The sequence below is a fragment of the Anguilla anguilla genome, chromosome 16 (genome assembly GCF_013347855.1).
Source record: "Anguilla anguilla isolate fAngAng1 chromosome 16, fAngAng1.pri, whole genome shotgun sequence".
In the NCBI taxonomy this organism is placed as follows: Eukaryota; Metazoa; Chordata; class Actinopteri; order Anguilliformes; family Anguillidae; genus Anguilla; species Anguilla anguilla.
In genome coordinates, this window is record NC_049216.1 from 9,018,049 (window position 1) to 9,042,887 (window position 24,839).

The 24,839-nt window shown below is 39.5% G+C and overlaps 2 protein-coding genes across 2 annotated transcripts; both read right to left on the minus strand.

The window, feature by feature from the left end:
• Nucleotides 1-2,668: 2,668 nt before the first annotated feature.
• Nucleotides 2,669-4,559, minus strand: LOC118214971 (ZP domain-containing protein-like). The gene is made up of 6 exons (XM_035395284.1): nt 4,401-4,559; nt 3,905-4,305; nt 3,580-3,676; nt 3,289-3,478; nt 3,190-3,193; nt 2,669-2,963 (listed from the first exon to the last, which is right to left on the minus strand). The coding sequence occupies exons 1-6, from the start codon at nt 4,542-4,544 to the stop codon at nt 2,828-2,830; spliced, it is 972 nt and encodes a 323-aa protein (XP_035251175.1). The 5' UTR covers nt 4,545-4,559; the 3' UTR covers nt 2,669-2,827.
• A 1,374-nt stretch (nt 4,560-5,933) lies between these two features.
• LOC118215557 lies at nt 5,934-24,368 on the minus strand. Its single transcript, XM_035396451.1, has 12 exons — nt 24,279-24,368; nt 23,996-24,137; nt 23,591-23,743; nt 23,023-23,081; nt 22,521-22,696; nt 22,025-22,425; nt 21,700-21,796; nt 21,404-21,598; nt 9,580-9,705; nt 8,958-9,030; nt 6,159-7,125; nt 5,934-6,017 (listed from the first exon to the last, which is right to left on the minus strand). Exons 1-12 carry the CDS (start codon nt 24,328-24,330, stop codon nt 6,014-6,016), a joined length of 2,445 nt encoding a protein of 814 aa, XP_035252342.1. The 5' UTR covers nt 24,331-24,368; the 3' UTR covers nt 5,934-6,013.
• Nucleotides 24,369-24,839: the final 471 nt, after the last annotated feature.

Below are 24,839 nucleotides of genomic sequence, written 5' to 3' on the forward strand. Positions count from 1 at the left end.
GGCCAGTCTAAAACCTTACACTTTTTCTCCCTAATGAAATCCTTTGTTGTGTTGGCAGTGTGTTTTGGGTCATTGTCTTGCTGCATGATGAAGTTCCTCCCAATTAGTTTGGACGCATTTCTCCGTAAGTTGGCAGACCGAATGTTTTTGTAGACTTCTGAATTCATCCTGCTGCTACCATCATGAGTTACATCATCAATAAAGATTAGTGAGCCCACTCCAGAGGCAGCCATGCAAGCCCAAGCCATGACACTTCCTCCACCGTGCTTCACAGATGAGCTTATATGTTTTGGATCATGAGAAGATCCCACGTTGGCCTTTCCATCACTTTGGTAGAGGTTAATCTTGGTCTCATCAGTCCATAAAACTTTGTTCCAGAACTTTTGGCTCATCTCCGTACTTCTTTGCAAATTGTAATCTCGTCTTCCGATTCTTACTACTGATGAGTGGTTTGCATCTTGTGGTATAGCCTCTATATTGCTGCTCTCTAAGTCTTCTTTGAACAGTTGATTGAGATACCTTCACCCCTGTCTGTGGAGATTGTTTGTGATGTCACTGACTGATGTTTTGAGGTTTTTCTTCACAGCTTTCACAATGTTTCTGTCATCAACTGCTGTTGTTTTCCTTGGTCGACCTGTTCGATATCTGCTGCTCAGTATGCCAGCGGTTTCTTTCTTTTTCAGGACATTCCAGGTTGTCGTACAAGCTATCCCCAATGCTTGTGCAATGGCTCTGATCGATTTCCCCTCTTTTCTCAGCTTGCTTTTCTCCCAAAGACAGCTCTCTGGTCTTCATGTTAGTTTATCTTTTATAACACAAATGCAGCTTTCACAGGCAAAACCCAAGGCTAAAACCAAGAGTAGACATTCAGAACGATTTATTGTTTAACCAATCAATCTAACAGGACACATCTGGGCAACAAGAAGCACCTGTCAGTCACATGTTCCAATACTTTTGCTCACCTAAAAATTGGGAAATAAAAGCTGAAATTCGGATTTGTCATCTCATGTACATCTTTTGACCTCAAACTCAATTGTCTTCAGTGTATAGCAAAAACAAAGGAATTGACCTTGCTGTTCCAATACTTTTGGAGGGGTCTGTATTTGTTTATAGTATATTATTGTTCAATATTCATGATTCATCTTGGATGCATTTTTATTTATGAACATAAGGTAGGCTCAATTTCAAAGGCTTCTATGAAGCAGTGAATTTTTTTTCATATTTAGCAGGAAATTACCTTTGACAATTATTCTTTTAAGTATTGTTCATTAAATATGAATACATAAAAAGATAAGTAACTGTGTAGCTTGTAAAAAAAACATTTTATGGAGTAGTAACACTAGTGCCTAAAATGACAGAATTGTGTACTTTTTAATAAAATATTAGAAAATACAGTTAATTAAGCACCAAATTCTGTAAGTCTGTAGAGATAAGATGTTTAATGTTTAAAGGCTTTTTTTATTTTCCAATTGATTTACCACTTCATATGCAGAATGACTAATATACTGTATATGTAGTCTGGGGAGAACTTGAACTCTGTCTTTGTAGTATTTTATACGTATTTGTTTGATTACTTGACAGATGAGCACATACACACCCAAGATAATTGGTGCATAAATTCAAAAGTATTGAGGGTAACACCACAAGCCATAACACATTTCCACTGTGGTCCTTTAACGTAACTGTAAATTGTTGTGTCACCGAGAGCCATTTCTGAAAGTTTCTCATTTCTGTTTATTCGTTTGGAATACAAAATTAGTTGATAATAAAATCAAGTACTTTTCCACGATTCTATGCACTTGGTGAGGAGGTAGGGGAAACTCTTGGTTGGTTTTTTCTCTTTGCCATACAGTGTCCCCTATAGAATAAGGGTAGGCCATGGATTCATATATTTCATGGATGAGTCATCTAGTTTCTTCTGTGAGTTTCCTTGACTGTTAGCTACATGGAGAAATGATGTGGACATAATGTCTCAGCTGCTTAAGCTATTTGTGCTGACGGTCTCTATTCTGAATGCGAAAGGCAGTGCCAAAAACAAGAGTGGTAAACAATTTTTCTTTTTGAACCTTTATTTAACCAAGAAAACCCCACTAAGATCAAAATAACTTTTGCAAGGGGGGATATGACAAACAACACAGTAACACAAGACAGCAGATAAACAAGTTACAAACAAATAGAAAAAGTAAAAGTCTTTTTCCCACTTCATCCACAAGTTGAAAGTGAAACAAAATACAGGTACCATGTGATGGAAAACGAAAGCATTAAAAATGCATGAGAGTATTATTATTTACATAAAGGGCATTTTGCAGACACTCTTATTCACAGTGATGTACACTTTAATTTTCCATATAGCAAGGACAGGGAACCGAAGTACTGCCAGTACTTTAACCATTATACTACAATACCACCTATCTGTGCAACCTTTATATCAAATTAATTCAGAGACATTACAAAATTACATTTTGCATCATTTAGGTCACTGAACAGTCAAGGTTACGGAAGGGTTCTGATAAACAAATCCAGAAATGTATTATTATTATTTTTTTAAATAATTTTTAATCTTTCATTTTAAAAAGGCAACTATGGCATGAATGTGATTGTTAAAAATGCACGCATTATGCTTAATGAGCCAACATTACAGGGTCTCAGGGTCAGTACATGGAATTGGTTGGTATTTCACCTTTCTGAAATTCATTACACCAAAGAAGAGATTATACAGATTCAGGGCCTGAAAAGTCAATTCATCTTTCATTATTAAAAGGGAAATATTGTCTTAATGTGATTGTCTAGAAAGCGTTCACTGTTTAATGAGCATGCAAACAGTGTCTCAGAAGTCAGTGGATGGAAGTGGTTGGTATTTGACCTTTGACCTCTTTGCTGCATAAATCACTGCTCCACACACAATGGCAACCACGACCAGGAGAACAGCAGCGATGAAAACCAGGTTCATGTTCAAGCCAACGCTGGAAACTGTAAAGAATGTGAAAAGAAAATACGAGTTTAACATTCGTTTGAGAGTATTACTCTGAAATCCACCTTTACTTAGAGAAGTAAACAAATGTCACGTAATGCAATGGTATCCATCATGTGTGTTTACAGCACGTCTTTCATGGGTCAGGCTTGAGGGTGTAATTTTGCGCAAATTTACACACAAATTCACAGATCTTTGTAGAGTACAGTTCACCCAACATAGCTTGAGAAGCACATGGGATGAGTCATCCACACTGTTACACCTGCACAGGATTTTGCACAACACAGCACCATCAAACGGAACTGGGGCTACAGTACCTGTGATGTCTGTGCTCTTCTTTAGACGCAAAGGCCCCTGGGAAATGTAGTGTCTGACCGTCTCTGTGGCAACAGCCCTCCTGTGGTGGTGATGTGCAACAGGGGAGGCTGTGGCATTGATGCAGCCCTGAGAACATCTGGTGAAGGGGTTCCCTGCCACACACAGGATGACTGAGCAGCTTATGAAGACCTAGAATTCATCAGAAGAATAGAAATGAACTTTAATCTGAATCCAAAACCAGGCAGAATTACACACAATAAGGCTTGGCTGGGTAATCTGTCGCATATTACCTCCTCATGTTGCCCAATGAACTTGAAGGCCTCAATTCCAAATTTAAATTCTGAAGAGTGACTTGGATAGACTACCACCGTCTCGTCCACTGTGCAACTGGGAAAATAAAACAGTTGAATTCACACGTCTTTTCTAGGCTAAAAACTTGTTAAAATGTTTTTTTACACTATCCAGTCATTAATGTTCATCTTCCCTATTCATGGTTTTAGATGCTCACACAGAAGGGCTTCCAGTCAATGCTTTGTTGGGCTTATTGAAATTTTACCCCTGAAACAATAAACATATACCACAAGACTTCTGCTTTCCTTATACCAGTTATCTTACCCATTTTCAAATATGTCATAGAAAATGTGATAGTTGGGGTCATCAACAGGGGTTGCTCTGCAGGACTCCACAAAGAGTTCAGTGTTGGCAAAAGAGGAAGTGGCTTTGATTTCCATGTAGAGCATCTCTCTCAGGGGCACCTCTACTGGGTAGGTACTGGGGTCCACCATGCGGTCGAACAGGTTACTGTGGAAGAACTCAAACTGGTAGGTGAACTTTCCGAACCCTTTTTCCGTGAACACGAAAGGAATCTTGTGCGCCCTGAATTCCAGAGACACATTGCCCTTCTTGGGGTACGAGCACGAGAACTCGATCTCCACCTGGTGTTTCCTGGTAATGACGTCACCAAGTTTGTCATATGATGTAATTTCATTTTTGAAGATCAGGTTGTCCGCGTCCTCCTACACAGACAATTAGAGACATCAAAAAATATTTCTCTGCAGGAACATCACAACTTTTGTTTAATGTATTATTTGAGTGGATCAAAGGGACTGACCTCCAGTATTGTCCCACAGGAGCTGAGGGACATGGCAGCGATCACATGGGTGCCGTTGGAGATGGGGGTGCAAGAGGCATCATTGAGACGCAGGTGATCTTCATGAAGTCCAATTATTGAGGCCTTCTCCACTTCCACTGTCATTGTGTTCTCATCACAAATCACAGTGGCTTTGCCTATTAATGAATTGTAGGGATAAATCATGAATCTCACATACAAGCTTCACTCAAAGCTAAATATGCACCGTTTCATGTGTGGCAGCCATTTTATTCACTCCATAATTTCTAAATGTAGTCAGCTAGCTCAATGCTACCTTCAGTCATGAAATGAACCATGTAACATTTAACGTTGTATCCATGGTGTGTAAAATTACTATTATTCATTTTTACCAGTACAAAAGTGCAAAAACCAGTGCACTGCAGTTCCTTTAACAGCCTGCATTGCACAATTCAAGCAAGGACACGTGAACAATAAATCAGTGCATATAGATATAAATACTAACCAGGTCCACGTACAACAGAGACAATGACGCATCTCATTTCCGAATGAAAGATTCTGGACCTGAAACGTTGAACATGATCATGAGGCACGTACAGGGTAAAGACAAATTAAAAATTATTATAGATAATATTTTCAATGAAGAAAATTTAGCAAACACATTTTTGTAGCTCAAATTCAGTGGTTCCACTAATTTAAATAGGGAGGTGAAGCAGAAGTTTCTGAAACGACACTTCCGGTATGCCTCCTTATTAAATAGAGGGCGAAAGCACACGATCCAATGTTTATATAAGGTAAATAACATTATTTTCGTAGTAACGTTATTCATCCGCTATCGCGAAACTCGTGGTATACATTTTAATATAATTCCGCTTCACCTCCAAAATCACTCTGTTTCTATCATATAGCCTACTGCTTGTCAGAATAAAAAGTCTATTCCTACAAGTGGCTGGCACTGTTCAATAAAGACCAAGAGTTTTACATTGATTCATCAATCAGCATGCAAGGACCAACAATAGCTGCAAGACTTATCAGAATAACTTGATCAGAAACTGTATCACTTTGAAACTCACCCAGAGTGACTCTCTGCAATGAAGCAAATTGGAACATGATCACCAAGGTCATTTTCAGTTGGTGTCCACCTTATTAGAGATTTTCCAACTGCCCCATTGATGGTATTGTACTTTGTGATGTTCAGCGGTCCGCTGATAATGAAGTCGTTTACCCTAATGAAGACAAAGTGATCGATATCAGAAATCGGTATAGGTTTTTGCAATTTTCACGTTTCACAAAAAAGATAAATTACTTCAATCAAAGACTTTAAATATCTAATACTACCATTAAAATAACAATGTATTCCTGCCCTATTGTTATAAGGGAATTTTAACAACTAGTATACTGCTTTTTCACCCATTTGGCACCTAAGTTAAACTGATAATAATAGTGTGCTTCTGAGTGCAACAGAACTGCTATCTCACCATGATTGTGATGCGGTAGCGCTCAGCTTGATTTCCAGTTCCCGATTGACAGACGCATTAAGGAATTCTCCATTTCTTGGAGTTGGGGACAGAAACTGGGGCAGAAGTTCCCCCTCGGTACAGGAATGCACAGCTGGGTCAACTGAAATTTAATGGCAGAAGAATGGGAGAGGGAATATCATCAAAATGTACTTGGTAGGAGTGTATAGGTCTTTCAACTTCTTTGTTATTCAGAATCAGTTTTGGACAGCTATAGATCAGTTTAATTATAGATTAAATTTACCTTGGATTGCAAACTGCAAAGGGATTTTGCTCAATGGAATGGTCATTGGCATGGGCATTGGCATGCGCATAGTTGTAGGGGCCACTGTAGTCGTAGTGGGTGATATAGTTGTAGGGGCTTCTGTAGTCGTAGGTGCTGATGTAGTTGTAAGGGCTATTGTAGTCGTAGTGGGTGATATAGTTGTAGGGGCTTCTGTAGTCATAGGTGCTGATGTAGTTGTAGGGGCCATTGTAGTCGTAAGGGGTGATGTAGTCGTAGGTGCTGATGTAGTTGTAGGGGCCATTGTAGTCGTAGGGGGTGACGTAGTTGTAGGGGCTTCTGTAGTCGTAGGTGGTGATGTAGTTGTAGGGGCTTCTGTAGTCGTAGGTGCTGATGTAGTTGTAGGGGCCATTGTAGTCGTAAGGGGTGATGTAGTCGTAGGTGCTGATGTAGTTGTAGGGGCCATTGTAGTCGTAGGGGGTGACGTAGTTGTAGGGGCTTCTGTAGTCGTAGGTGCTGATGTAGTTGTAGGGGCCATTGTAGTCGTAGGGGGGTTTGTAGTTGTAGGGGCTTCTGTAGTCGTAGGTGCTGATGTAGTTGTAGGGGCCATTGTAGTCGTAGGTGGTGATGTAGTTGTAGGGGCTTCTGTAGTCGTAGGTGCTGATGTAGTTGTAGGGGCCATTGTAGTCGTAGGGGGGTTTGTAGTTGTAGGGGCTTCTGTAGTCGTAGGTGCTGATGTAGTTGTAGGGGCCATTGTAGTCATAGGTGGTGATGTAGTTGTAGGGGCTTCTGTAGTCGTAGGTGCTGATGTAGTTGTAGGGGCCATTGTAGTCGTAGGGGGGTTTGTAGTTGTAGGGGCTTCTGTAGTCGTAGGCATAGGGCCGTAGTACCACCGCTTGTCTCTTACAACTAGTGGAGACTTGATGGACAATGTGCCATCGGTGTAAGACAGAGTGATTTGTTGTCTGGGGAAATCCTCCAGAACAATCTCAAAGGCGTGAGCATTTTGGATGGAGGTGTACTGGTAAGTCAAGGTACAGGAATTCTGAAAAAAAGGAAATGATCTATATTGTCAAGAAAGAACAGGTGATATGAGGGGAATTGCTAAGCTCCATTTGGTTTCCTATAGCATTATCTTTTTAAAGGCCATGCTTGGTTACCATATAATCTTCTATAATTACATAGGGAAGGAGTGAAGTGCATATGCCTTTTTAACCACAAGTTAATAAGCAGTTCATTTAAATTCCATGATCCCAACCTTCTCCAAGAGTAACCTGATGAATCTGGAAAGTATAGTACTCTCAGATTGGAAAATTGTTCTCTGTAATTTCCAGTAAATTTCAAGCCTCAGTAATTGTTCATGAGAGATTGAATGGTTTTGAAACTATTGGTGGATTTAGAAAGATTTGATACTGTATTTTGCAAGGATCATACAAGGATAAGATGGTTGTGATGTCACCTTACTCATAGAAAACTGAGAGGACATCCACAAATGGCAGAGTAAGTGCAGGACAACCAACAGAACAATGCCAACAGTGATTGGTGGAACTATTCTGGCTGCTATCAGGTAATTCAGACCGGCATACTGGAAGTATAACATGAAAGTGTCTACCAATCAGCATTGTTTTGTTGGTTATCATCATTGTACTCCATGGCTGGTAGAACTCCCATCCCTTTTTTGAGCAAGATGTCGTCAAAGACAGCTTTATTCTATGATATCATCCTGGTTATATTTTCAGTATTTTAGATTCTTACTTGATCCAAGTGGAAGCCTGGATGCTGGCTGCAGTAAGAGCACTCATTTCCTCTTCCATATCTGCATATAACTTGGTCATTATCTGGGTCATGAGCCAGCAGGTCAAATCTCCTAGGACAGTTCTGAGGTACCCTATAAATGAAGAAAATATCATTAGAATATAAGGCTATTTAAGCCTAATGGTAAAAATCCAACAGTGTAAATATATTATGTCTAATATTTGTGGTTTTAGTGCTCAGTTTTGTATATGGTGCATGGTGGAGGAATATCAATCTATTGCCATGGAATATGAAACATTATATAAATGAAAGTATCATCAGAGGCAATTATGCAGTGTGCCTCATCTCTGTACTCTCACTGCTCACTGTGGGTGGTTTAAGACTTCCAAAAATGTAGCCTGTGATTTTCTGACCAACCCTAATGTACCTCATGCACCACTTCCACAGAACACAGTCCTCAGAAGTATATTGTTAGCTATAACTTTGAGAGAAATCTGGTGACAAAACCCCAAATGCTCTACACCTGCCAGTGCCTTTATATAAGCCACCTGGTCATCAGAAAACCTCTATAAACAGCCTAATGTATCCTTCATCACACAAAGACTGTTGGAGCCAGCAACAAGTACTAAAACTGGAGTAATTTCTTTTAAATACGCAAATATGTAACAGGTCACAGTTTGTGAGAAGCAATGACATTACCGGATGAAAGGCAGAACTGCTGTCACTGGAGATCGGTTGGGTTCCCGAGTGTCAGACCTGATCCCAAGGTCCACATGTGTCAGGAGAGCCCATGGTTGATAAGTGCTTTCCGAATTGTAAATCCAACAGCACCCTGTTTTCCTGTAACAGGAACAAAAAACAAATTAAAATCCTCAAACATTCTACTGAATTTAATTAGCCTTTCATAGCCCTGGCGCTGAATGACTTACCGCATTTCAAAAGGCTTGTTGCTTGGAATATTTCTTGTCATTAATGCTTCGGACTGACACCATCTGCCTCCACTAGAACTGGCTCCATTAGTACTGTGGTCCACTTCACCTACTTCAAATCTGTTATTGTACCCACAGTTCCCACTGAGACAGTACCAGGTGTTCCCCTGATAGCAGGAATCGAAAGTCCGCTTGTAGCGGAAGTCCACCTGCAATTAAAACAAAATTATTATTGTTGATTACTGCCATTTAAATATAATAAAAACATGAAAGTGAACTTTAGCAAACAACACACTTGAAATTTGTATTCAGGTAATGTATTTGTTCATGTTCCTTGATGCCTGATGATGTCTTGTGAAAGTTTCTGGTGTTTCCTGACAGCATAACTGGAGCATGAAGCTTTTTATGATGGTAAAGTCTTGTTTTTTAACCTCATTTCTGTATGCACTGAGAAAAAGATATTGTCCTAAGGGTACTGTGTGCCTCTTCCACCTGCCTGCAAATCAAATGTCCCATCAGGGACAATGGAGGCTTGAACCAAACTCAGTTGTGGCTTAGAACAGAATCATCTTTTTTATTCTCCTTTTATTACAAATATATGTTTTGTAACAAAGCACCACAGAAGTATCTACTCAGAACACTGCCTTACAGTACTTAGTAATTTGAGTGTGACTTGCCAGACATTTTACACAGACATTTTATGAGGGGTCCTGTTATTTATGCAGAGCTAAATCGCACAGCTACAGCGCTTTGCTCACCCTGAACGATCCATCGGGGTTCCTTCCTTTCGGGGTGAAGGTCAGGGTCCCTCCGTAGAAGTGGGAGGCCAGGGCTCCAGAACAGGAGACCAGGAGCAGCAGGAGTGTGCAGGAAGACATGATGCTCTAATCTCATCAGACACTTTGTGCCGAGTCAAGATAGCACAGCCAAGGGCACCATCATTTTTATACTCTCAGAAACACAAACAAGTTTGATGACTTGCGGCAAGGAACAGCACAGAAGACCACAGGAATGAGGAAACCTTCAGAAAAATAACAATAAGAATTCATTGCCAACTAATTTCATTCAATAACTTTCCCAAGTGCATTGATCGATTCCAAAAAATGTATTTATTACATTAGAATTAGTTATCCATAGAATCTGATTGCATGCTCAACCATGGCCATAAAACATAATAATGATGATGATGAAAATGATATTTATAAGCAATGATTTAAAAAAAATAATTTAAACCTCATTTAATGTAAACCTATATATATATATTTTACAGAATCGTTCAATACTGTAAGGCGGTGTATTGAGTGGACCCAAGTGCAGACTACGAGACTGAGGCAGAGATGAGGTGGCAGGGAAAAAATAAAGATTTAATCGAATTGATCCAAATAACAGAAACACTGAACAAGGCTAAACAAAGGGAAGTTAAAATAAACCGGAGCTGAGACTCCAAAATAACAAGGCTGCAACACAAAAAACAAAGACCTTAAACAGGAAACAAACAGGTAACAAAGAAACAAGTAATCTATCCAAAATACCAAACAGATAAAACTTTAGGGCGCAAAATAAGTGCTTTAACCAGAATCCTGGAAAACTCAAGACTGAGCAAAGTCAGGAACAAATGACATGGAATAAATAGAGAAAACCAAACAAGACACAGGTGGAACAGATGACACTGAGTGAGGCTGAGTAATCAGGACAGACACAGGTGAAATAAATCAAAAGGTGAAGGGTGAGTACTGGCGGCATCTAGTGGATGATGCCGGAAGGACCCGGGCGAACCCTGACAAATACAGTATCAGTTTTCAAAGCACAACAGATACACCATTATGCATTTATGATGTATAGCCTACATTTTGATTTGGGAATTTGCTCTGGTGGAACCAATTAACTTTTCCGTTAACACTATTTATTGTCTGGGCGGTAGGGGTAAGGGCTGGGGAGCAAACATGTCTCCCCCCAATGTCAAACACTCATCCCTGGTGTTAAGGGGCATTGTATATATTTATATCAAGCTGGTTCATTTTTACATGTGAGCATGTTTGAGACAGCAGAGGGTCCAGTGCTACTGATCCAGCTGCAGGGAAGACGAGGCTTCCCCATGATCATGTGATGAGAAGCATGAACAAAGACAGATGTTGGCCTTTAAGGAGGAGTCAAAGCCATCGCATTTTTTAATTAATTTATGGAATGTTGAACATATCTTTATTTTGTGCTTCACTGCTTGTGAGTTTTACTTTTTATGTCGAAAAGCCAACTCCGCTTCGTCTAAGAATGTAAGAAAACACTTTTGTTTAGAAAACTGGAAACCAAATAATAATAATAATAATAATAATAATAATAATAATAATAATAATAAATATCTCCTGTTACGCCATCATGGTTCAGTCAAAGAAGCCTTGTGGCACTGAGCACAGCCTTTCACTGGACATGAATGCATACAAACACCTAATAACTTATACCATCCTTGGTTGTGTTTTCTTCAATATACAGAGCATGTACAATAAACTTGACATTATATTCAGTATACATGAGTTTGTGACGTTCCATTGCGTTGTAGATGTTGGCTGTTGTTTCTGAGGTGTCAAGTGTTTTGAGGAAGTACATCAAATGCAATTTTATGGGAATAACAGAGACCATGTGACTCTTGTTTTGCCTAATTGTGCTAACTGTCGATGTATGTATAAACTCTGATAAGATGGTTGTAAAGATGGTAAAGTGAAATAAACTGTGCTTGCCCAAAAAGCCTTTACCAGCCTGTGTGACCTTATAACTCCTGGTATCTTTCATGAGATACAGATTCATGAGGTACATGCTCTGACTTAACCTGGGTGCCATCTGAGATATTGCCCTGGTGACTGACTGTGTAGAAGTTCAAAATAATTAATCCAAACTTTGGTTGAAGTCAAGAGCAGAAAACCTTATCCATTTCAAAATGATGTAAGTAGTGCAGGAGAAGTCATATATTTGCTTGCAATTCACACAATTCCTTGTCAAGACCATGTCACCTTTTTTCCATAGAAAAGGGGACGGAGTGTAGCACAGTGGGTAAGGAACTGGGCTTGTACCTGAAAGGTCACAGGTCCGATTCCCGGGTAAGGACACTGCCGTTGTATCCTTGAGCAAGGTACTTAACCTGCATTGCTTCAGTATATATCCAGCTGTATAAATGGATACAATGTAAAATGCTAGGTAAAAAGTTGTGTAAGTCGCTCTGAATAAGAGCTTCTGCTAAATGCCTGTAATGTAATGTAATGAAAGAGCATTTCAACAATACTCGACTCAGCTTGTGAGCCAAACGAATGCCAAGTGTACTGTTTGAATGTCACATCAACAAGCATAATCATTTTTTTGTTATCTTCCCTCATTCTCAACCTGACGTGAACTTAGATGAACAGTTTATTACTTTCTTTCGCTACTTTTTCCTGACACCTTCTGCCAATTGATGAGCATGTGATGACCACTTCAGGTGAACTTCTATAGCCTATGCCTAAGTCAGTGGGATCCGACTGCAGTTTCATCCCGTGTGAAAAAATACTTGAAATAGACCTGCATAAACTATATACTTTGAACATACTAAAGTATAAAGCAGCACACTTCACATGCACTTCAGCATACTCGTTTCACATTGGAAGACACGTCAGTCCAACCCCACAGAATCTAAACCCCAATGGCCGACCTTGCTAAGAACATTTCCACACCTGTGACTAAAGATGTAGCATCTCTACTGCGCTAGTGCACGTTAACTACGCTAACAAAGAAACATAGTACAAATTATAAATGCATACAGACCACTGTACATCCAGAGTTAGCCCTTATCCAGAGTGACAAACAGTTGTCGTGTTAGCCCTAGAGAACCTGACGCCATATCTTTTTGTTCCGACACTGTTTTCAAGTTGTTTTTGATAGATCGGGAGACAGAAAAGAAGTGTGTGTTTATTATTTTCTTTTGGAAGGTTAGGTAGACTCTTCCTTTCTCAGATAGTGTTTTTTTTCTTTATATTTGTCAGCTCCTGAAGTTTTCTACACACAATTCCCAATAATTGCACAACTAGTCTCACTCTTCTTTCTTCTGTTATGGCCTGACCCCAAGACCTGGTCATAACATGCACTCATACTCACACTCCTCACTCCCTCATCCACAGGTACTTCACTAAAAGCAGGGACTTCCCTGGTCCCCTAACAGACTGATTGAATGCAGCCATGTCCCCTTTTGATGTAGCCTGTACGGTCACACTATGACCCAGATATAGGTTTAAACTGGTTCCCCTGGGAATTTCAACACTGAAGATCCAGTCAAATCAAGTAGCTCCTCCCAAGGAGGTTCCACTCTTTACTGTTTAGGTGTATCGCTGTGTGCTATATTTAATTCTATAGTGGTATCTGTTCCAGTCAAACACACCCAGCAAACATATTTCACCATATGGGAACTTATGCGCTTTTTGTTTTTGTTTCTGTTTCTGTCCACATATTCCTCCAGACATATTTTCAGCGGAGATTCATGCTTGCAAATTAGACACACTGGGAGCTAAAATAAGCACACCTGAAAGCCTTGTTTAAACAATGATGCATTAATTCAACAACAAACTAAACAATGGACTTTTTGTCCAGATAAATGCGTGATCTCAATCTTCATTCCATACATTATTACATTACATTACATTTCAGGCATTTGGCAGATGCTCTTATCCAGTGACGTACAACAAAGTGTATAACCATAACCAGGAACAAGTATGACGAAAACCCAAGAGAGAAGTACCGGTCCAAGTGCAGGGAACAACTGCATAGTACAACTTGGACCCTGAAGGTTATAAACTGTTTAAATTTTTAAACTGTTTAAATATTACTGTTTGTATGTTCGCTAGACACACAGAAAAAAAGCTAATTTTCATGAGGCTGTCAAGCGCATGCTCTGGATTATTGTTGCATCGTTCTCATGCTCCTGTATCAACCCTGCCAATGGGTATGCCATCCTTTCCCACAGAACCGCTCAAACGCAAGTCAACAGAGCAGATGCTGCTGCCATTGGCCCATGGGTGTACCAGTTATTCGGGGCTGTGCTGTAAGAAGGGGGGGGGGGAGGGATGGGTAAAACACTGTTGGTCTCCCTACTGAGCAGGGTGGTGGGGCTGGCCAGGTTACAGATCTGAGATCTATTGGAGAGCGACAGCTTATTTGACAGAATGTTTAGGGCTTTAACGCAGGTGTCAGTGTAGAGGGATAGGACCAGAGCTGCCTTTTGGTACTGAGTGCTTTGGATTTTTTTCTTTGCCTGTGGTTGACCCTGTGCTGGAGTCATATGCAGTTCTCACCTGTCTCCACTGGGTCCTGGTCTCTGGTTGGGAGGAGAATTGGGGGTATACTTGTGACCCGTAAACACATTTTCAAGTCCTCTTCAGTCACAGCAGTCAAACAACTCTCTTCAAATGGAGTTCACCAGAGACAGGGCACAGGCTGAGATTAGTTTACGAGAGTTAACAGATCCAGTTGGCAAGAGAGGGCACGCCCACAAAAATGTTATAAACTTCCCTTGTCCAAACCCCGAGGGGGGAAATTTGGTGGAGTTTCCGGAAGGAATTAATGAAGCAGTCAGTCATAGGTCTTTAAATTAGGACAATGTTTAGTAATATATTTAGAACCCTGCAATTTTCAAAATGTAAAAAAAAAAAAAAAACACTGCTGTGTGGCTTCCTGCAGGGCAAATAGATTTACAAAATCTGGATTTGCACTTATATTTATCGCTAATACAACAACTAATGGCACTAACCCACAAAGTGACATTGTTGACATTACTTCTAAAAATAAAATGTTAAGAGTGAAACCGTTTGATTGTGGCCAGCTAGCTGATGTTAGTCTACCTTTTTATTGGCCATAATGTAATTGATGTGGTTCATTTCCAGGGGATTCAATAAGATTGAAGATGCCTAGTTATGAGACCTCAGGCCACTGAGTTGGCTCATTTGTTCACTCTGTAACCATATTGGCACTCAAGTTTAACTTGGATTATTTTGCCAAAGTGCGTATGCTTGTCTTTAGCTCCCAACATTTCATTGTGATTACAATAAAATGGCTATGATAACTAGATAGATTTATGATTTATTGATTTATTTAACACTGATAAATCTTCAGTGACATACATATGTCACAATACCGACTTGACCTATATACAGTAAGGTGTTGGCTCACATTAGTATAATGATCAGCCGACACCCTCTTAGTTCCCTAGAGACCACGTATAGAGGTGTTGGCTCATACCTGGCTCAAAGGTGTTGGCTCATACCTTCATAATGAATCAGGTTCATACCTGCATAATGATCAGGAGGAAAACCTTGAAAGATCATTGTCTTTCAAGCGTCTGTGAAGCTTGTTATAGAACGCAAGTTTGGTCATTATACCAGTCTGAAAGCGTTTTCCTCCTTTCACGGCAGCAGCACCCAGGCTTTTGCACAGGGTTTTTCACAGGGTTTTACACAGGGCTTTACACAGGGTTTTTCACAGGGCTTTGCACAGGGTTTTACACAGGGCTTTGCACAGGGTTTTACACAGGGCTTTGCACAGGGTTTTTCACAGGGCGTTGCACAGGACTTTACACAGGGTTTTGCTGGCTGCGAGCTGATACCAGGGAGCCTTCATTGCACAGAAATGATCCAGGGAGCTCATCTGTGAACAAACTGTACGCCTAAAAGAACATTTTGAATGTGCGCTCACATAACCAACAAATGGCATGTTGAAGGTCATAAGATAATGCCATGATAATTAACGTGCGGTTTGATCTACAGAATTCAACGAACGTCGTAATTGTTAAAATAGCTGATCAAAGTGAACAGCATTGGCTTTTTCCAGGCAGGGGCTCTAAAACTCATTCTACCTTCCTGTGGTTCGCGCCTCATCTAGTATGCCAATTCTCTAAAGAGAACATGAGTGTAGGCTTAAACTATTGTATTAAAATGTTTTTCCACATATAAATGTAATCGTAGTGCCCTATAGGGTACTGCTATACACGCCTGAATGAAAACAGCTCATTTTTAACAAGGGGCAAAACAGTTTGAAAATTATAGCCCATGGATGTGTTCGTTTGGCTGTTTATTTGCAGGATTGCTGGAGTAAAATTAGTTTCATATTAGCTTTTAAATGATCATAATATAAATATAATATTTAATTGAACATAACATAACATAATGATGAGGACAGGCCATTTAGCCCAACAATACTCATCATTTTCTTGACTAAATTAGTGCTTTGATTACCTACAGACTAGATAGTATCTAACACTGTATCAAGTCAAGTCTTGAAAATCCCCAGAGTTTCTGCCTCTACTACATGACCTGGCAGGCTATTCCACACACTGTTTGTGTAAAAAAAAAAATCTTCCAAATGTCGGTATGGAATTTACTTTCTGCTCATTTCCATTTATGTCCCCTCGTTCTACTAACAGAACGCAAGCTGAATAATCTCTTGTTGTTCTCTTTGTTGATCCCCTTTATGAATTTGAAAGCTTCAATCAAATCATCCCCGAGTCTCATTTTACTAAGCTTGAAGAGGTTATGCATCTTAAGTCTTTCCTCATAGCTTTTATATTTCATACCAGGAATCAATTTTGTTGCTCTTCTTTGAACCCTTTCCAGAGCCTTTATATCTTTCTTGGAGTACAGTCCCCAGAACTGCGCACAATATTCTAAGTGCGGTCTAACAAATGTATTGTGTAAGATAAGTATAACTTCCTTGGATTTTTACTCAGTACTTTTGCCTATATATCCCAGCATCCTATTGGACTTTTTTATTTATTGCTATAGCACAGTGCCTAGAATTTGAAAGGCTTTGATCAACCATTACTCCAAAATCTTTTTCATATTGAGCACATTCCAATTTTGTTCTTCCCATAAAGTAATCCTGCCAAATGTTTTTATTTCCCACATGCAGAACATTTACATTTGTTGAATTTTGGTTCTGAAAAACAATGTACAGACATTGTCTGACTGCTCCATCCAGAAGTGGGTGTGGTATAATCCGAAAGTGGGTGGAGTTTTACACAAAAGCTGTATAAAATGCAAAGAATCCCTGATCGCTGCCACTGTTATTGTTGAGATATTAAAGTATTAAAGTCATGGTTGTAATGACATCAATCATAATCTAACAACAGCTCATTTACTTTTTAAAGCTGTATTTAACAAACAATTATCTATATGAGATAGCCATAACAGGCTTTTATAACACTATGGTAAACAAACAGTCAAATGAAGTTTCAAATATAGTCTAAATGTTTTTATAAATTAAAACATAGTTGCCTTACTCATTGCTGCATTGCATGAACTTGAATTTCCCTCAGTCACAGCCAACCATAAATGCAATGTTGACTAACACGTTTTGCTAATATCGCCTAACCTACACATTGGAATATTTTTTTCAATTGAAATAGCCTAAATTATTTAATGTTCAGTTGGCCTGTGTAAATTGGTATAAGGATTGGTATATAAATGCTGCAGTGAAACCAGAGAAATCGGCCGTGAATTAATTGGAGGATGAGCTTGCCAAGGTCAGAGAAGTTGAATCAACGCATGTGCTCCCTATTTTAACAGTTTAGCTGTATTTGTCCACACTGGTCTCGGCACATTATGTTTGTCAATGGTGTTATGTGCTTTATATGCTCAGAAATTTCATTTTTATCAAATTAATTTCATATATCATTCATTGACTTAATATCAGAGCAAACTTACTATCTTAAAGTTATGTGACAGCCTTTTTTTTAGTAAAGTCTCCATTTTAACAAGTTTGTCAATGGTTTTCCTGCCAATGGTGCTGCTGTCTAGTCCGGTCGCATCAGTATATGTTTTATATAGTCCCCTCCAAAAGTATTGTAACAGCAAGGCCAGTTCCTTTGTTTTTGCAATACATGGAATACATTTGGGGTTGAGATATAAAGATGAACATGAGACAAGAGTTCAGAATTTCAGCTTTTATTTCCTGGTATTTACACCTAGATGTGTTAAACTACTTTGAACATAGCACCTTTGGTATCAGACCACCCAATTTTTAGGTGAGCAAAAGTATTGGAACAGAGAGTATTTAAGTAAATGAAAGCAAATAACACTTAATATTTGGTAGCATATCTCTTGCTTGCAATAACTGCATCAAGCCTGCGACCCATTGACATCACCAAACTGTTGCATTCTTCTTTTGTGATGCTTTTCCAGGCTTTTTCTGCAGGCCTCTTTCGGTTGTTGTTTGTTTTGGGGGGGGGGTTTTCCCTTCAATCTCCTCTTCAGGAGGTGAAATGCATGCTCAATTGAGTTAAGGTCTGGTGATTGACTTGGCCAGTCTAAAACCTTACACTTTTTCTCCCTAATGAAATCCTTTGTTGTGTTGGCAGTGTGTTTTGGGTCATTGTCTTGCTGCATGATGAAGTTCCTCCCAATTAATTTGGACGCATTTCTCCGTAAGTTGGCAGACCGAATGTTTTTGTAGACTTCTGAATTCATCCTGCTGCTACCATCATGAGTTACATCATCAATAAAGATTAGTGAGCCCACTCCAGAGGCAGCCATGCAAGCCCAAGCCATGACACTTCCTCCACCGTGCTTCACAGATGAGCTTATATGTTTTGGATCATGAGCAGATCCCACGTTGGCCTTTCCATCACTTTGGTAGAGGTTAATCTTGGTCTCATCAGTCCATAAAACTTTGTTCCAGAACTTTTGGCTCATCTCCGTACTTCTTTGCAAATTGTAATCTCGTCTTCCGATTCTTACTACTGATGAGTGGTTTGCATCTTGTGGTATAGCCTCTATATTGCTGCTCTCTAAGTCTTCTTTGAACAGTTGATTGAGATACCTTCACCCCTGTCTGTGGAGATTGTTTGTGATGTCACTGACTGATGTTTTGAGGTTTTTCTTCACAGCTTTCACAATGTTTCTGTCATCAACTGCTGTTGTTTTCCTTGGTCGACCTGTTCGATATCTGCTGCTCAGTATGCCAGCGGTTTCTTTCTTTTTCAGGACATTCCAGGTTGTCGTACAAGCTATCCCCAATGCTTGTGCAATGGCTCTGATCGATTTCCCCTCTTTTCTCAGCTTGCTTTTCTCCCAAAGACAGCTCTCTGGTCTTCATGTTAGTTTATCTTTTATAACACAAATGCAGCTTTCACAGGCAAAACCCAAGGCTAAAACCAAGAGTAGACATTCAGAACGATTTATTGTTTAACCAATCAATCTAACAGGACACATCTGGGCAACAAGAAGCACCTGTCAGTCACATGTTCCAATACTTTTGCTCACCTAAAAATTGGGAAATAAAAGCTGAAATTCGGATTTGTCATCTCATGTACATCTTTTGACCTCAAACTCAATTGTCTTCAGTGTATAGCAAAAACAAAGGAATTGACCTTGCTGTTCCAATACTTTTGGAGGGGTCTGTATTTGTTTATAGTATATTATTGTTCAATATTCATGATTCATCTTGGATGCATTTTTATTTATGAACATAAGGTAGTCTCAATTTCAAAGGCTTCTATGAAGCAGTGAATTTTTTTTCATATTTAACAGGAAATTAACTTTGACAATTATTCTTTTAAGTATTGTTCATTAAATATGAATCCATAAAAAGATAAGTAACTGTGTAGCTTGTAAAAAAAACATTTTATGGAGTAGTAACACGAGTGCCTAAAATGACAGAATTGTGTACTTTTTAATAAAATATTAGAAAATACAGTTAATTAAGCACCAAATTCTGTAAGTCTGTAGAGATAAGATGTTTAATGTTTAAAGGCTTTTTTTATTTTCCAATTGATTTACCACTTCATATGCAGAATGACTAATATACTGTATATGTAGTCTGGGGAGAACTTGAACTCTGTCTTTGTAGTATTTTATACGTATTTGTTTGATTACTTGACAGATGAGCACATACACACCCAAGATAATTGGTGCATAAATTCAAAAGTATTGAGGGTAACACCACAAGCCATAACACATTTCCACTGTGGTCCTTTAACGTAACTGTAAATTGTTGTGTCACCGAGAGCCATTTCTGAAAGTTAGTTCTGTTTATTCGTTTGGAATACAAAATTAGTTGATAATAAAATCAAGTACTTTTCCACGATTCTATGCACTTGGTGAGGAGGTAGGGGAAACTCTTGGTTGGTTTTTTCTCTTTGCCATACAGTGTCCCCTATAGAATAAGGGTAGGCCATGGATTCATATATTTCATGGATGAGTCATCTAGTTTCTTCTGTGAGTTTCCTTGACTGTTAGCTACATGGAGAAATGATGTGGACATAATGTCTCAGCTGCTTAAGCTATTTGTGCTGACGGTCTCTATTCTGAATGCGAAAGGCAGTGCCAAAAACAAGAGTGGTAAACAATTTTTCTTTTTGAACCTTTATTTAACCAAGAAAACCCCACTAAGATCAAAATAACTTTTGCAAGGGGGGATATGACAAACAACACAGTAACACAAGACAGCAGATAAACAAGTTACAAACAAATAGAAAAAGTAAAAGTCTTTTTCCCACTTCATCCACAAGTTGAAAGTGAAACAAAATACAGGTACCATGTGATGGAAAACGAAAGCATTAAAAATGCATGAGAGTATTATTATTTACATAAAGGGCATTTTGCAGACACTCTTATTCACAGTGATGTACACTTTAATTTTCCATATAGCAAGGACAGGGAACCGAAGTACTGCCAGTACTTTAACCATTATACTACAATACCACCTATCTGTGCAACCTTTATATCAAATTAATTCAGAGACATTACAAAATTACATTTTGCATCATTTAGGTCACTGAACAGTCAAGGTTACGGAAGGGTTCTGATAAACAAATCCAGAAATGTATTATTATTATTTTTTTAAATAATTTTTAATCTTTCATTTTAAAAAGGCAACTATGGCATGAATGTGATTGTTAAAAATGCACGCATTATGCTTAATGAGCCAACATTACAGGGTCTCAGGGTCAGTACATGGAATTGGTTGGTATTTCACCTTTCTGAAATTCATTACACCAAAGAAGAGATTATACAGATTCAGGGCCTGAAAAGTCAATTCATCTTTCATTATTAAAAGGGAAATATTGTCTTAATGTGATTGTCTAGAAAGCGTTCACTGTTTAATGAGCATGCAAACAGTGTCTCAGAAGTCAGTGGATGGAAGTGGTTGGTATTTGACCTTTGACCTCTTTGCTGCATAAATCACTGCTCCACACAGAATGGCAACCACGACCAGGAGAACAGCAGCGATGAAAACCAGGTTCATGTTCAAGCCAACGCTGGAAACTGTAAAGAATGTGAAAAGAAAATACGAGTTTAACATTCGTTTGAGAGTATTACTCTGAAATCCACCTTTACTTAGAGAAGTAAACAAATGTCACGTAATGCAATGGTATCCATCATGTGTGTTTACAGCACGTCTTTCATGGGTCAGGCTTGAGGGTGTAATTTTGCGCAAATTTACACACAAATTCACAGATCTTTGTAGAGTACAGTTCACCCAACATAGCTTGAGAAGCACATGGGATGAGTCATCCACACTGTTACACCTGCACAGGATTTTGCACAACACAGCACCATCAAACGGAACTGGGGCTACAGTACCTGTGATGTCTGTGCTCTTCTTTAGACGCAAAGGCCCCTGGGAAATGTAGTGTCTGACCGTCTCTGTGGCAACAGCCCTCCTGTGGTGGTGATGTGCAACAGGGGAGGCTGTGGCATTGATGCAGCCCTGAGAACATCTGGTGAAGGGGTTCCCTGCCACACACAGGATGACTGAGCAGCTTATGAAGACCTAGAATTCATCAGAAGAATAGAAATGAACTTTAATCTGAATCCAAAACCAGGCAGAATTACACACAATAAGGCTTGGCTGGGTAATCTGTCGCATATTACCTCCTCATGTTGCCCAATGAACTTGAAGGCCTCAATTCCAAATTTAAATTCTGAAGAGTGACTTGGATAGACTACCACCGTCTCGTCCACTGTGCAACTGGGAAAATAAAACAGTTGAATTCACACGTCTTTTCTAGGCTAAAAACTTGTTAAAATGTTTTTTTACACTATCCAGTCATTAATGTTCATCTTCCCTATTCATGGTTTTAGATGCTCACACAGAAGGGCTTCCAGTCAATGCTTTGTTGGGCTTATTGAAATTTTACCCCTGAAACAATAAACATATACCACAAGACTTCTGCTTTCCTTATACCAGTTGTCTTACCCATTTTCAAATATGTCATAGAAAATGTGATAGTTGGGGTCATCAACAGGGGTTGCTCTGCAGGACTCCACAAAGAGTTCAGTGTTGGCAAAAGAGGAAGTGGCTTTGATTTCCATGTAGAGCATCTCTCTCAGGGGCACCTCTACTGGGTAGGTACTGGGGTCCACCATGCGGTCGAACAGGTCACTGTGGAAGAACTCAAACTGGTAGGTGAACTTTCCGAACCCTTTTTCCGTGAACACGAAAGGAATCTTGTGCGCCCTGAATTCCAGAGACACATTGCCCTTCTTGGGGTACGAGCACGAGAACTCGATCTCCACCTGGTGTTTCCTGGTAATGACGTCACCAAGTTTGTCATATGATGTAATTTCATTTTTGAAGATCAGGTTGTCCGCGTCCTCCTACACAGACAATTAGAGACATCAAAAAATATTTCTCTGCAGGAACATCACAACTTTTGTTTAATGTATTATTTGAGTGGATCAAAGGGACTGACCTCCAGTATTGTCCCACAGGAGCTGAGGGACATGGCAGCGATCACATGGGTGCCGTTGGAGATGGGGGTGCAAGAGGCATCATTGAGACGCAGGTGATCTTCATGAAGTCCAATTATTGAGGCCTTCTCCACTTCCACTGTCATTGTGTTCTCATCACAAATCACAGTGGCTTTGCCTATTAATGAATTGTAGGGATAAATCATGAATCTCACATACAAGCTTCACTCAAAGCTAAATATGCACCGTTTCATGTGTGGCAGCCATTTTATTCACTCCATAATTTCTAAATGTAGTCAGCTAGCTCAATGCTACCTTCAGTCATGAAATGAACCATGTAACATTTAACGTTGTATCCATGGTGTGTAAAATTACTATTATTCATTTTTACCAGTACAAAAGTGCAAAAACCAGTGCACTGCAGTTCCTTTAACAGCCTGCATTGCACAATTCAAGCAAGGACACGTGAACAATAAATCAGTGCATATAGATATAAATACTAACCAGGTCCACGTACAACAGAGACAATGACGCATCTCATTTCCGAATGAAAGATTCTGGACCTGAAACGTTGAACATGATCATGAGGCACGTACAGGGTAAAGACAAATTAAAAATTATTATAGATAATATTTTCAATGAAGAAAATTTAGCAAACACATTTTTGTAGCTCAAATTCAGTGGTTCCACTAATTTAAATAGGGAGGTGAAGCAGAAGTTTCTGAAACGACACTTCCGGTATGCCTCCTTATTAAATAGAGGGCGAAAGCACACGATCCAATGTTTATATAAGGTAAATAACATTATTTTCGTAGTAACGTTATTCATCCGCTATCGCGAAACTCGTGGTATACATTTTAATATAATTCCGCTTCACCTCCAAAATCACTCTGTTTCTATCATATAGCCTACTGCTTGTCAGAATAAAAAGTCTATTCCTACAAGTGGCTGGCACTGTTCAATAAAGACCAAGAGTTTTACATTGATTCATCAATCAGCATGCAAGGACCAACAATAGCTGCAAGACTTATCAGAATAACTTGATCAGAAACTGTATCACTTTGAAACTCACCCAGAGTGACTCTCTGCAATGAAGCAAATTGGAACATGATCACCAAGGTCATTTTCAGTTGGTGTCCACCTTATTAGAGATTTTCCAACTGCCCCATTGATGGTATTGTACTTTGTGATGTTCAGCGGTCCGCTGATAATGAAGTCGTTTACCCTAATGAAGACAAAGTGATCGATATCAGAAATCGGTATAGGTTTTTGCAATTTTCACGTTTCACAAAAAAGATAAATTACTTCAATCAAAGACTTTAAATATCTAATACTACCATTAAAATAACAATGTATTCCTGCCCTATTGTTATAAGGGAATTTTAACAACTAGTATACTGCTTTTTCACCCATTTGGCACCTAAGTTAAACTGATAATAATAGTGTGCTTCTGAGTGCAACAGAACTGCTATCTCACCATGATTGTGATGCGGTAGCGCTCAGCTTGATTTCCAGTTCCCGATTGACAGACGCATTAAGGAATTCTCCATTTCTTGGAGTTGGGGACAGAAACTGGGGCAGAAGTTCCCCCTCGGTACAGGAATGCACAGCTGGGTCAACTGAAATTTAATGGCAGAAGAATGGGAGAGGGAACATCATCAAAATGTACTTGGTAGGAGTGTACAGGTCTTTCAACTTCTTTGTTATTCAGAATCAATTTTGGACAGCTGTAGATCAGTTTAATTATAGATTTAATTTACCTTGGATTGCAAACTGCAAAGGGATTTTGCTCAATGAAATGGTCATGGGCATAGTTGTAGTTGTAGGGGTTTCTGTGGTTGTAAAGGGTGATGTAGTTGTAGGGGGTCCTGTAGTTGTAGAGGCTGATGTAGTTGTAGGGGCCATTGTAGTCGTAGGGGGTGATGTAGTTGTAGGGGCTTCTGTAGTCGTAGGTGCTGATGTAGTTGTAGGGACTCTTGTAGTCGTAGGGGGGAGTGTAGTTGTAGGGGGTGATGTAGTTGTAGGGGCTTCTGTAGTCGTAGGTGCTGATGTAGTTGTAGGGACTCTTGTAGTCGTAGGGGGGATTGTAGTCGTAGGGGGGATTGTAGTTGTAGGGGGTGATGTAGTTGTAGGGGGGTTTGTAGTCGTAGGGGGGATTGTAGTTGTAGGGGCCATTGTAGTCGTAGGTGGTGATGTAGTTGTAGGGGCTTCTGTAGTCGTAGGTGCTGATGTAGTTGTAGGGGCCATTGTAGTTGTAGGGGGGTTTGTAGTTGTAGGGGCTTCTGTAGTCGTAGGTGCTGATGTAGTTGTAGGGGCCATTG